General features: G+C 46.2%; 1 protein-coding gene across 1 annotated transcript; it reads right to left on the reverse strand.

Moving 5' to 3' along the window:
- Window positions 1–3,449: 3,449 nt before the first annotated feature.
- On the reverse strand, window positions 3,450–4,557 carry LOC128091892 (olfactory receptor 14J1-like). Its single transcript, XM_052705298.1, has one exon. It carries the CDS (start codon window positions 4,416–4,418, stop codon window positions 3,483–3,485), a length of 936 nt encoding a protein of 311 aa, XP_052561258.1. The 5' UTR covers window positions 4,419–4,557; the 3' UTR covers window positions 3,450–3,482.
- Between the last annotated feature and the right edge of the window lie 10,094 nt (window positions 4,558–14,651).

Consider the following 14,651-nt stretch of genomic DNA (forward strand, 5'->3'; position numbering starts at 1 on the left):
TCTAGGTCATCAATAAGATGACATAATATTACACAAGATGGGGCCCAGTACCAACCCCTGGTGGACCCCACTTGTAATAGGTCACAAGCTGGACTTAACACCCTTAACCACTAAGTGTTGGGCAAGGCCCTCTAACCTGTTCCTTAACCAAAGAAGTGTATGCCTGTCCAGGCCATGAACTGCCAGTTTCCCCAGGAGAATCCTGTGAGAGACCATGTCAAAGGCTTTGCTGAAGCCAAGGTAGATTGACCATGTGATCTCACCCAAGATTTGCTCCATAACTTTCCCTGGTACCGATGTCAGGCTGACCGGCCTGTAGATCCCTGGATCCTCCTTACAGCCCTTCTTGTAGATAGCAGTCACATTGGCAAGCCTCCAATCCTCTGCTACCTCTCCAGATAACCAGAAGCCAAACAGATGGCCATAAGCGGCTCAGCAATCACCCCCACCAGCTCCCTCAGCACCCTAGGATGAAGCCTGTCTGGCCCTATGAACTTGTGACAGTCCAGATGGAGGAGGAGCTCTCTGACTGTCTCCACCTGAATCACCAGGGTGTATTCTGCATAGCATCCCAGACTTCCAGATCAGGATGTAACATGCCCTGAGGATAACTGATCTGCCTATTAAAGGCAGATGTAAAGAAGGCACTGAGGACCTCAGCCTTCTCCTTATCCTCAGTGGTCACATTCCCCGCTGCATCAAGTAAAGGATGGAAATTCTCCTTGGTTCTTCTCTACGGCTGATATATTTATAAAAGGATTTCTTATTCTTTTACTGCAGTGGACAATCTGAGTTCAGGTTGGGCTTTTGCTCTCCTAACTTCCTCCCTGCATACCTTTGCAACTTCCTTGTAATCTCCCCAGGTAGCCTGTCCCTTCTGCCAGAGGACATAGACTCTCTTTTTCCTCCAGAATCTCAACAACAGTTCTTACCTCATCCACACCAGTCTTCTTCCACTATGGCTTGCCTTATGGCATTTGGGCAGATTGTTCTTGTGCCTTTAAGATTTCCATCTTGAGTTGAGGAGCCTGGACCTCTTTAGCCTTAAAGAGCAGCTCAGCGGGCAGCAACAACCCACTGTGCTCTGTGGCCAGAGTAAAAACAGTTGACTTGCACTTTACTCCGGGTTTACTCACACTTCTTTTTTGAGTGTGTTTGACTCACACTGTACTCAAGGTTTACTCAAACTTGTCTTCAACTTTACTTTCACTTTATTCAGGGGTTTACTCTCACTTTTCACCGGCTTTTACTGACATTCTACTCTGGGTCTGTTCACTATCTCTTCCGGGCCTATTGACACTTTACTCCAAGTTTACTCATGCTTTACTCCTGGGCTACTCAGTGTTTACTGGTTTTATTCACACTTTGCACCAAGCTTGCATACTATTTCCTCTGGGATTACTCTTACTCTACTCCGAGTGGACTCACACCTTACTATGGGTTTTACTCACACTTTACTCCATGTTTACTAACACTTGATTCCAGCTTTGCTCACTGATGACTTGGGGTTACCTTACAATTTACTCCAATTTTACTTGCACTGTACTCTGGGCTTACTCACAATTTTTTTTGGGAGCACCTTTGACTCACACTTTCTTCAGGGTTTACTCCAACTTGCCTTCAACTTTACTCACACATTACTCTGGGTTTACTCATGCTTTTCTCTGGGTTTTACTGACACCTTACTCCGGGTGTGCATGGTCTCTCTTCTGGTCCTACCAACACTTTACTCCGAATTTTTAACACACTTGACTCCAAGTTTACGGACACTTGACTCCTGGTTTATTCACTATTTTCTCCAGGTTTTACTCACACTTTGCAACACATTTGCACATTCTTTTCTATGGCTTTACTCTTACTCTACTCCAGGTAGATTCACACCTTACTCTGTGTTTTACTCACATTTCACTCCATGTTTACTAACTGTGTCACAGTTTTGTGTTTTTGGTTTTCAGTATTCCACATCATAACATCATGCAGTGCACTGGGAGTTAAAGTGTTCATGCTGCAATTCCAGGTACCTGTCCCTATACGTTTATGGAAGTCACGGGATCTGCCCCTTCTGGGTGGGGCAGTCTCTTACTGCCTTGCAGTGGGTGCTGGAGGTACTTTCCTAGATGTTCCAAGCTTTCCAGGTTTGACTCAGTCTCAGGAACTCTCTCTGTCCTATTTTATTTCATTTATTACTCTTAATTTTAATTAGATTGTATTATATTGTATTATCTTGCATTCCAATATCATAGTAAAATAATTTTCCTCCATAGATTGTTGCTGCTGTTATTTTTTTTTTTCCTTACTTGAGCCCAGCTACCACCTCCCTAACTCTTTCCCTTTTCCTTCCCATTTTGTGGGGCCAAGGGGGCAGAGCCAGGGGCCTACTGCCCGCTTGTCACAGGCATGGATAGATCTAGTTAACTCTGTCACAGTTGGTCTATGAAACGTCATTCCTGTGCCATGACCAATGAAGGTAATGCTGGAGTAGAAGCTCCAGGCCACAAGCACACTGAGCGCAAGCTCTCACTTGCAAAATTAACATGGAGGCCACCACAGCAAAATGCTGCTTCACATCACCTTTTCTCTCTGGACTCTGCTCCACACCATCAACTCCACTATCGGTACCCCCAGGAGCCTGCCGAGCTGGCAGCTGGAGCGAGTCAATGTGGGGACAGGAAGCGCATCCCTACACCACTCATCCCAGCACATCCCTGTGCTGCTCAGGGTGGGAGGCAGTCTCAGCTGGATGGGATCTCTACTGCTGAGTCCCTCTCCATCTGCCCTGCTGGCTCAGCAGCACCACTGCAGAGCCCTCATTTGCATGTGGGCTCCCCAGGTTCACCTGTTCCTTTGGATCAGTGGTCTGTCATTGCGTAAGGAAGCAATCACTGCCCTCTGAGGCTCTAACACTGTCCTTGGAGATCCCCTGGCATCTCTGGGCTGCTCCAGATTTCTCTCCTGGACAACATCTGCCATCAGCCCCACTGCAGCGATGACTGTCCCACACAGTCATGTTCAAGACCAGTTACTGTTTGCTGGGCTATGTACAACCAAGAAGGGAGCTCTCATCCATCCTTTGCTCCTCTACATGGGACTGTGAACCATTCTGAACACCAGCAAAGCTAGAGGACTTTCCCGAGGGCAACTCCTTTGCTGTATTCCTGGCACAGCTTTGGAAGAGGCATTCAGACTTGTGGCCCTGCGCTGAGCAGCTCCATCTGTTACGATGGTCCCAGCAGGGGGCTCAGCTGTGGCACAGTGTTGCACAACTGCCTGCCCTGCCTGCAGCCACAGGGATGCCACCCTTGAGACAGCAGCACTGTCACCAATTGCACCAGAACTGAGAGCTGACAGAAATGCAAGGACACAAGAGGACAACTGGGAGATGTAAAGAAAGCAGCACTGAAAAGACCACGTCCTGCTGCTGCCCATGACCATGGCTGCAGGGAAGCTGTTCCTGAATTTCTGGTAGCCACATGACGAGCACTTCACCGATGCTGAAACAATATATCCCCAAACAGTTTTCTGAGAGCATCCTTCAGCTCCTGGTTCCTCATGCTGTAGATGAGGGGGTTCATTAGTGGAGGTACCACTGTGTATATCACTGCCACCATCAGGTCCAGGGATGGGGAGCAAATGGAGGGGGGTTTTAGGTAGGCAAACATCACAGTGGTAACAAACAGGGAGACCACAGACAGATGAGGGAGGCATGTGGAGAAGGCTTTGCGCCGTCCCTGCTCCGAAGCCATCCTCAGCACGGCCCTGAAGATCTGCACATAGGACACAACAATGAAAACAAAACAAGCAACAAAAACTGAGGCACTAAATATGATAAGTCCAAATTCCCTGAGGTAAGAACCAGAGCAGGAGAGCTTGAGGATCTGGGGGATTTCACAGAAAAACTGATTCACAGCTTTGTCACGGCAGAGTGGCTGAGAAAATGTACTGATAGTGTGCAGCAGAGCATGGAGAAGCCCAGTGCCCCAGGCAGCTGCTGCCATGGTGGCACAAGCTCTGCTGTCCATCAAGGTCCCGTAGTGCAGGGGCTTGCAGATGGCAACATAGCGGTCATAGGACATGATGGTGAGAATGGAATACTCTGCTGACATCAGAAAGACAAACAGAAAGGTCTGTGCAACACATGCTGAGTAGGAGATGTGCCTGGTGTCCCAGAGGGCATTGGCCATGGCTTTGGGGAGAGTGGTGGAGATGCAGCCCAGGTCGAGGAGGGCGAGGTTGAGCAGGAAGAAGTACATGGGGGTGTGCAGGCGGTGGTGGCAGGCTACGGCTGTGCTGATGAGGCCGTTGCCCAGGAGGGCAGCCAGGTAGATGCCCAGCAAGAGCCAGAAGTGCAGGAGCTGCAGCTGCCGCGTGTCTGCCAACGCCAGGAGGAGGAACTGGCTGATGGAGCTGCTGTTGGGCATCTGCAGTTCCTGCTGGGCCTGGAGTCCTGTTCAGAGTGCAGAAGATAATGACAAGTCAAGGCCATTCTCAGAGTCACTCCTCCTGCTATATTATAATACCTTTACTTTCTCTTTAGCAAATGTTCCATTGGCTCCATTTAATTTCATGAAGCTCCACTGCTCATAAGCAGAGGAAGCATCTGAAGCTTTTACCCTTCTCTCATTTTTAATCTTATCCCATCTCCTAGGATATTTTCATCTGTTTCATGTCTCATATCTTTACCCCAACTGCTCTTTGAGCCCACAACCCTAACCTCTGTGCACTGTCTGTTAGTGAAATCTGTCTGTTTGTGGGATAAGTGCATTATTCATGTCTGCAATAATTTCAACAGGTTCAATCCTTTGAGAAAGGAGAGACTGATTGCATGTGCCTGTACACAAAACAAGCTATTGATTAAAGAAAAATCTGGGAGTCTCAGAGCTGTCTTCAAAGTTGACAGCCCCTTTTATATTCCTGCCTTCATTCATCCTTCAGTCAGAGTAGGAAAAGGAATATCCTTGCCTTGCCTCTCCTCTTGCAACATGCCCTTAGAAACACTCTGGGTGCAGTGTAGCTATGAGCTCCCTGCCCCAGGCAGCAGCTGTGGCAGCAGAAGGCCCCTGCCCTGCTGTGATGGAGGCTCCTTCCCCCCACACGTCTCCCCGCAGCGCCCTGGGCAGCTCCCCAGGCAGGCTGAGTGCTGAGCCTGGCAGGCAGCACAGTCCCTGCCCCGGCACACAGCCCCTGGGGCACAGCAGGACCTGCTCTGCAGGACAGCCCTGGGCACCCGGCTGCAGCCCCGGCTGCACAGCCTGAAAGACGGAAAAGGGGCCGCATAAGAAAAGCAAAAGGCAAAAAGAAGGTTTCACTGTAACTGAGAATAGGGGGGAGGATAAAGGCGGATATTTAGGGATAGTTTGTAGAAGCAGGAATGTAGAGCTTGTTAGAGAAAGGGGAATAGCAGGCACAGGGTCTGGGATAGTGAGGGGGATGAAGGCCATACTGATAAGGTTTGAGACATCTGGCAGGGAGGTGATTAGATGTCCACAAGAGTGAGACAAAACTAGTTTGGGGGATGCCCCCCCCTTCTCTGCCAGGAGTTATGGCGAGGAAGGTCAGAAGCCTTCACGAAAAAGACAACAAATTCAACTCATGACCCACTATGCAAGCGCAACAGGGGAGGGTCTGCATGCTTTGGGCTATAATGAATATGTATCCGAATTCCGGGAAACCATTGATTTTTTATTAGTTCGCCCTTTATCTGTAGCACGACTTTTCTGGACAGTGTGCCAGCTTGGAGGAATTATCCCCCTTGCACCAGGGCTTTTGTGCAATTGCCAATAAAACATAGCTTCTCTGTGTCCTTACAGGCTACAGGGTTTGATTTTCCGCATGTCACAGCCTGCAGCCGTCCTGGGACACGCAGCCCTCAGGGCTGGGCTCTGATGCTGTAGCACAGAAGCCCTCAGCTGAAGCCAAAATGTTTCCATGATAACAAAACATGGAGTGCCTTCAGCCTGGTCTGCAATGGGATATCCCAGAGTTAGTTATCCCTCTACTAAAAGCAGCTGCATGGCCTGCAGTGAGACTTACCTTGTCAAGGGCTGCGAGCAATGCTCCTGCACTGAGCTCACAGCTGCTCACAATGTACACATCTTGAGATCTCTCTCTCCTTTCCCTTCTGTCCTCCTGTCACCTGCAGGCTGTGCTGTGCAGAAGAGCTGCTCCTGGGCACAGCTGTCTCTCTGCAGCAGCACTGCCCATTTGTAGGAGCTCCCTGTTTCCCAGGAGCCCGGCCCAGCTCTCCAGCAGAGGATGTCATTTTCTCACTGCTCTCCCTGGAGATGACCCTGGGGCTCTGGGGCTGGCAGCTCCTGATAGACAACAGGGTCATCTCTGTAAAATGCACTTTGAAGTCAGATGAATTAATCACCAGTAGACAGACTGATTCCTGAAGCATTGTTTGTCCTAGCAGATTGTGTGTGCCTAGCAAAGCTGCAAATGCTCCATCTGGTCTGGTGGTTTTACAGTTCTTGCTATCGGTATTCCACATCATAACATCATGTAAAGCACGGGGAATTGAAGATTTAACACTCCAGTTCTGTGGACTGACTGTTCTGAACACCTGGCTCTCAGAAGAGAAGAAGAACTGCATACCCCAGAGGACTCTGAGTTCAGAGAGGAAGATAGGGAAGATAAGGAAGATAAGGGAGGAAGCCCCGGGATCTCTCATTTACTTGCTGCCCCATGTGTGGGAGCGCTCCCCAGCTGTGCACCTTCAGTTCAAAGTCAGGCTTTTGGTTTCAGACACTCACTCTCTCATTTTATTTGATTTAATACCGTAAATTCCAATCTTATTTTATAATATTATGTTGTCTTGCATTTTGATATCATATTTAGTAAATTTGACTTTCCTCCTTAGATTGTTGTCACTGCTTTATTTTTACTATTTTATTTTATTTTATTTTGATTTATTTTATTTATTTTATTTTGATTTATTATTATTATTATTATTATTATTATTATTATTATTATTATTTTTGGCCAGTAGGACTGCAGGCCTGCTGCCCTCTGTCACGGGCACAGATTGCTCTAGATCACTCCGTGACAAGACAACACACTCAGTCATATGGTCTGCTTTTAGGGCAGATGTTTGGAGCCAAAAGTTGGACTTGATGATCCTTACAGGTCCTTTCCATTGCAGGATATGCCAGGATTCTATGACAGTGGGCACAAGCACAGTGATGTTGAAGTCACTGTGCTGTCACAGTGGATAGGAGCTCAGCGACTCCAAGTCACTGTGATGTCTTGGAGACATGGAGAGCAGTGATGTCAGAATTACTGAGTTGTGGCAGTGGTCAGTATTACAGTGATGTCAGAGTCACTGCACTGTAAAGGAGAGACAAACAGTGATTTCAGCTCCACTGTGTTGTCACAGCACACTGTGATGAATACAGTGGTGTTGCAGTCATTGTTCTGTGACAGTGAGAAGGAACACTGTAATGTCAGGGTCACTGTGCTGTCCAGTGGATGCAGGCCAGGAGCGTTGTGATGTCAGTTAGTGTGCTGTCACAGTGGGAAGGAGCACAGTGAAGGCAGATCCACTGCTCTGTCACAATGGGCAGTAGGGCAGTGATGATGGATCAAGGCAGATTAGAATCATAGAATCATAGAATCACAAGGTTGGAAATGAGCTGTAAGATCATCTGGTCCAACCGTCCTCCCACTACCATTTCCACCACAAGCACTAAACCATATCTTGTAGCTCCTCATCCTGATGCCTTTTGAACACTGCCAGGGACGGCGTCTCCACCAGATCCCTGGGCAGCCATTCAGTGCCTGACCACTCTCAGAGAGAACAAGTTCTTCCTTATGTCTAACCTAAACCTTCTCTGGTACAACTTGTGGCCATTTCCTCGGGTCCTGTTTGTTGCCTGGGAGAAGAGGCCAAACCCTTCTTCATCACAACTTGCCTTCAGGAGACTGTAGAGTGCAGTGAGGTCTCCTCTGAGCCTCCTCTTCTCCACACTAAACTATCCCAGGTCCCTCAGCCGCCCCTCATAAGACTTGTGCTCCAGATCCCTCATCAATTTTGTTGCCCTTCTCTGGACATGTTTCAGGGTCTTTCTTGTAGTGAGGGGCCCAAAACTGAACACAATATTTGAGGTGCTCCCTCACCAGCGCTGAGTACAGAGGGATGATCACCTCCCTGCTCCTGCTGGCCATGCTGTTTCTATTGCAGGCCAGGATGCCATTGGCCCTCTTGGCCACCTGGGCATGCTGTCTGCTCACGTTCAACCAAGCATCAACCATCACCCTCAGGTCTATTTCCACTTCACAGTCATCCAGCCACTCATGCCCAAGCCTGTAGCGCTGCATGCGGTTGCGGTTATTGTATCCAAAGTGAAGAACCCGGAAGGAGCTCTGCATGTGGGTTTAGCATCACATATGCCATCCTCAGAGCCATACATCCCAGTGAGGAAATGGTGCCTGTACCTTGGACTTGAGACATCTGAAGTTGAAAGATCGGTTGTGACTGACTACTTGTTCAGAGTGGGCCACTCTCACATCCCACATCCTGGGATGAGACACACTGCCCATGTGGGACTTGGTTCTCATGACATCTTTGCACTCCATGCAGAGTCTGGCAGCTGCTGTCCCCTTCTCTTTCATTTGACAACACACAAACCTCCATCCCACTGCCCCAGGAAGGGCCCTGAGCCAGCATGAGGGACAGGATCTCCCTGCCAAGGCTCTGGGGATCAGGGCTTGGCCTTTCTGCTCCATAAGACAAAGGAGGCTTTTCTCAGCATCACAGCCACCATCCCAGTGCCTTGGTCTGCCTGCAGTCATGGCTTCCAATTCTCTGCTCTAACAAGTCCCAGGGGAAGCTTGCTTGATAATGGCTCTCAGTGGGGCTCATTTGTACTCCTAGAAATTTCACCTTCTGATTTTGTCTTCTTGAGCACTTCATGCAATCTTCTCTCTGCACTGGAGGTTGATGGACTCAGCAGCAAATGCCCCCTGGGGCCCATTACAACCTGAAGAGCCGTGCTGTGCCTTGTACCTTCCTGTCATCTTCTTCAGGTGTTGAGAACTTGTTCAGCAAACTCAAGAGGTACCAGGAGAGAGCTTATAGAGGAAGAGAATGATGGGCATTTAAGAAGTCTAGTTATTTATTTTTTTATAGTTGGGTTTGAACAAGAATTTAAAGCAGCACTTGGCAACTGATATTGATCTAGGATGTCCCCTAATGAGCTTTGCTCTGTCACTGTGTGTACAAACATCCTCCTCAGCCTCCCCACTCAATTTCTACTCACGTTGGTCCCATGGGACTTGCATCACTTTTCCTCACATCACTCTGCTCCTCTGCAGTTACCCGCTCACTGTTAAACCTCATTTGCACCAACTCCCACTGGCTTTCCCCAGAGAACCAGATGCACATGGGAAATGAAAGATTTCTCTTTTTTACCAACAAACAGTAGAAAACGTGATGCAATTGAATGAACCGTAAACACAGTGATCAACTGCATGCCTTGTCCAAGCTGCATCTAATGAGGCTTGTCTTTCACAGGGAATGGTTGTACAAGAAGTGAGTTAGACAGGAAGGGATAGATATAATGACAGCTAAGGAGTTGAGAAAAGAGTAGATGAAACTTTGGAGAGATGGAGCAAGTTCCAATAATCTCCCTGAAGATCAGAGATCAGGCAGATGGCTGGGAGGTATCTGAGTGAACAAAGAGCAAGGGATGGGGAAATCAGGAGGGCAGTGGGAAGGGCACTTGTCCAGATGGCCTGCTGAAAACATGCCCTTGTTGAGGGCTGGCTTGAAAAACAAGGCTATGTTTAGAGTATCAAGGACACGATAACGGTGTAAAGGAGTTTGAGTAAACAACTGGTTGCAAGTTGTGCTGTATGGGAAAGCCATTGTGGGAAGTAGGCGTAGCAGGGAACTTCACGTTGTCATGGTTACAGGTCGACAGACATTAGTGATAGCCAGTGAAAACATGACAAGTGTACTTAAAAGTTATGTATTCTGTTGCTCTACCATTAAATGTTGGACTTAGTTGCTAACTCGTGTTGAGTCATCTCTAACTCTTCTTCAATTTTACTCACACTTTTCTTTGGGTTTACTCACACTTTTCTCCAGGCTTTACTGACATTCTACTCCGGGTGTGTATGCTCTCTCTTTTGGGGCCTACCCACACTTGACGCTGTTCTTTTACCACACTTTACTGTACCAGTTTACTCACACTTTACTCAAGGCTTACTCAAACTTACCTTCAACTTTACTCACACTTTTCTCTGGCTTTATTCTCACTTCTCAGGGTTTTTCTGGCATTTTACTCCGGCTGTGTATGCTTTCTCTTACGGACCTACCCACACTTTTCTCCCAGATTTTCTTACACTTTAGTCCTGGTTTACTCACAGTTTCCTCCAGGTTTTACTCACTCTTTGCACCAGGCTTGCACACTCTTTACTCTCAGATTACTCTTACTCTACTCCCGGTGGACTCACACCTTACTCTGGGTTTTACTCACACTTTATTCCGTGTTTGCTAACCCTTTTCTCTGTGTTTTCTCACACTTCACTTGGGGTTACATCACACTTCTATCCAAGTTTACTTGGGGAAGATGTAACTGAGCGAATCAGCAAAGAGTTTATCAGTCTCCTTGATAGCCCCTGTCACTGTGAAACCTTGGGAGTCCGGAGTGTAAGACAGAGAGCAAATAATGTCTGTTTGTCCAAGGGTAAACAGGAGGTTCTGTTTGTATGCACTGTTAATCTGATCACACTTAAGAATCCTTTCATCCTTTATCACTGCTGTTTGGGAGAAGCTAAGCCCAATTAACTCATTAGCAGGACAGAATTTCTTGCTTTAAGTGAATGGTGTATAAGATGCATGCTGAACACAATAAAGGAGAACTATTTTGATGTTACAGGAAACTGTGAGAGCTCTAACTGGACTGAGCGCCGACAACTTGAGAGTCATGTTGAGATTTCATCTGTGCGGTCTGCTGGCAGGCCAAAAGAAGGCTGATGTGTTGGTACACTGCCTGGAGGGTAGACTGTGAGATGATTGTACTTTCAGTCTACCTGGACTGCTGGAAGACATTTGATACTGCCTTGTATGACACCCTTCTGTCTAGATGGTAGAGGCATGAACTGATGGATCGGCCACTCAGTGGATAAGGAATCCTATCAAAAACTTGAGTGTGAGACACAAATGTGCAACCAACACTGCCTTCCACATTTACCATTTGCATAGCAATCCAAATAATGCACTTGTTAGAACTCATTCTACTGAAGCTGCAGAACTCCTATAGCAGTTACATAAACAGAAACTTATGCATGACAAACTTGGACTGCCTTCTTGAGTTGTCAACTGATCTAAACAGTTCTCAGCATTTTTGGAAGATCATGCATGGACTGAATGCAGTAGCTAGAAGGATACATGGTGAGACAAAAGCAAAGATTAGTCCAGACATCATCTTGCTGTGAGGTATATAAATATAAGTCCGAGAGTAATTCCAGCTTCAGCACCCTACAGCACCTAACCCAGTCTGCCATTTCACTGCATGTAAAAGTCACACTCAGGCACAAATTGGCCCATAGATTCCACTAGTGGTAAGCAGAACTGCTTTGCAATCCCCATCTGCTCAGAGTCAAGACTTCATTATCAGAACCGCTAAATGAGAGATTACAATGGATTCTGGCCAATTGAGCACATCTGCCATAGAAGAACATGAACCACCAGTACTTTCAGGGGAAATGGGTTGTTAAATGATGTTTCTCCAGAAGTAGAAAAGGTCTGAAAGGCACAGCAGCTGCCTCTCACTAGGACAAACCTTCCTGCTCCACCACAAACATCCTTGTGTATGTTATAACTCACTGAGATGACTGTGCTTTCATGTCTACCCTGGTGAGAGGCAAACATCACTAAATCAACACAAAACTTACTGGAACAATACTTGCTTACTTTAAGATCAGACTCCAAAGAGTTTTTGATAAATTCTTCAATATGACCAACAAGGAAATTTGTAAAAGTATTCTGTTAGATTTAAAATAAATTAAAAAGTGGAACAACAGCCCTAAAAGGCATAACTTCCAACATGAACACAAGTCATCTGATAAACACAAACCATTATGTACCCACTAAGCTGTTGGCCAAGCACAAGCATTCTGGTAAGCATCTGATGCTGCAAAGGACGCTTGTAGATTCTTATTATTTTCATTTTCTTCAGTGAAGCTAAGAACTAAAATGTACTTTTATTAGGGAACAGAACTTGACAGTAAGATATGTGTTTCCTTTACTGACGGAGACCAGCTCAAGACACCTGGAACAGACGGGCTTAGGCTCTGGTGGCGCAAGAAGCAATCTTCATTGTTGTTACAGGCTTTTTATATCTTTTAGCTACAGGAGTATACAATACTTAAATCAGATAACATTCATGCAGCTGACAGCAATACATCATTACTTAATTAACTCTTTTGTGGATTATGATCAAAAGGCGTTCTATTCACAGCACATGTTCTGCTCTTGGTCACGGAACGAAGAAGCTGTAACTTATGCTTGCCAGTTTCACATGACAGTCCTTCCCTTTCAGGAGGGGCCGCATGTTCCCTGTTTGACCCTTTCAGGCCAGCCAGGTCTGTTTTGCTTAACAGTCTTCCTCACTTTACCTTGGCCTAACCACAGAAAAGAGGAAGGCAACTTTCATATTTTTCTTTCCTAACCTTTGAAAGCATCAGTAAAGACAAGCCTCAGCTTCCCAATAAATGTGAGATTCACAGAAGAACAACAGCCTTGTTTGGTGAGATGAAGCTTAACGTAATTAATTTTATATCATTTTCAGTGAGGACACTTTGCCTTGAGAAAGACCATGCTAACAGCCAACTGCAAGAAATACTTTGTTCCTTGTCAGAAAACATTGCTTTGCTTTTTTTTTTGCTTTTTTTTTTTTCCTTTTTTTCATTAACATAGCTTGGTGGAAGAACTCTCACTGAAAAATAAACCTGATTTATTTAGCATTAAAAATAGCCCCAAATAGCCCCCAAAAAACAATTCTACATCCTGCATCCTCAAGAAGTAATGAAGAAATACCCAGTAGAAAAGCTCTCCCTCTTTCCACAATCCCTCATGATGATCATTTTGAATAGAAGAAAGAAAAGAACTCTTGTATGAGGCAAAATTTTCATGCCTTTGAGAAATAAACAATCACTTTCAACAGCTCCAGGAATATTTTTTTTTCCCCTTTCAACTGAACTCCATTACTGAAAAGTTTTGTGGCACGCTGCTGTAGTGAATGCTGAAGGCCACTAGGTGTCACCAACCACTACACTTCCAGAGAGACGATGAGCGCAGTCTCCTACAGCGTCTCGCGTTAACATTTCTACATATTAGTGATTCCTTGTCTGAAGTTCTCGGAAGATCTCTACAAATTTCCATTCTGTGCATTACTTATGCTGGAGGTTGGTGGTCGTGCCTGTGTCAGGGGGCTGGAACTTGATGATCCTTGGGGTCCCTTCCAACCCCAGCCATTCTATGAGTCTACGATTCCATGATTGTGCATTTATGTTATTATAACCATTGTTGCTACTCTTCATTAAGCTAATTTCGTAAGAAAATGTACTTTCCTCAAAGCATGGAAAACTGTCAGCATTCTCAAGAAAACAAACAAACAAACAAACAAACAAAAAACCCCACAACAATCCAACAAAACAACAAAACACATTTCTGTCTCCAATCCAAACTGACTCCAGAGGAAAACAAAACCTGTTCCGTGTCTTATTCTGTGACAATCTTTATGCCTGAGGTGCTATTTCTAGACAAATGCACCATTTCTGAGAGACAGAAATGGTTGTTATATAATAATTCTACCCTCAAGGTAGTGCTGAGGACGTACAAAGTGATATGTATTTCTGCACGTACTGACAGCATCATCAAAATGGTGTTGCTGAGAGGCTGATATTCATTGCATAAGTAGCTGGATCAGGCAACTGAAAAAACAGCAGTAGGCCAGAAACACTGAAGTATTTACTTCTAGCATTCTGACTTTCTAGATATACTTTAAGACAGTGTTTATAGCATGTAACAATTCTAACTTTGTCATTATGAAAGCAAATAAGCTGTTCAGGTGAGATTTGTAAGCAAGAGCAAGTTAAAGCCACTTTTCCAGTGTACAATGGGGTTCACGTATCAGCCAGTAATGACAGATATCATTACTGCTGTGGAAGGCACTGACACAGCATCCCTTGCAAGGATATTCACATGGGCTGGGACAATCTCAAGCACAAATGCAAGCAGAGTGGAGAATGCACTTAGAGCAGTCCTGAGGAGAAACACTTTGGGTGTTAGTTGATGAACTGGCAGCGTGCACTTACTGCCCAGAAAGCCAACCGTATCCTGGGCTGCATCCAATGAAGTGTAGCTGGTAGGTCAAGGGAGGAAAGAAGGCCAATGGCATCCTGGCTTGCATCAGAAACAGTGTTGCAAGCAGGAGCAGAGAGGTGATTGTTCCCCTGTATTCAGCACTGGTGAGGCCGCACCTCGAGTACTGTGTCCAGTTTTGGGCCCCTCACTGCAAGAAAGATATTGAGGCCCTGGAACGTGTTCAAAGGAGGGCAACAAAGCTGGTGAGGGGTCTGGAACACAGGCCATATGAGGAGAGGCTGAAGGAGCTGGGAATGTTCAGCCTGGAGAAGAGGAGGCT

Source organism: Tympanuchus pallidicinctus, unplaced genomic scaffold, assembly GCF_026119805.1.
Source record: "Tympanuchus pallidicinctus isolate F22 unplaced genomic scaffold, pur_lepc_1.0 scaffold54, whole genome shotgun sequence".
Taxonomy (NCBI): Eukaryota; Metazoa; Chordata; class Aves; order Galliformes; family Phasianidae; genus Tympanuchus; species Tympanuchus pallidicinctus.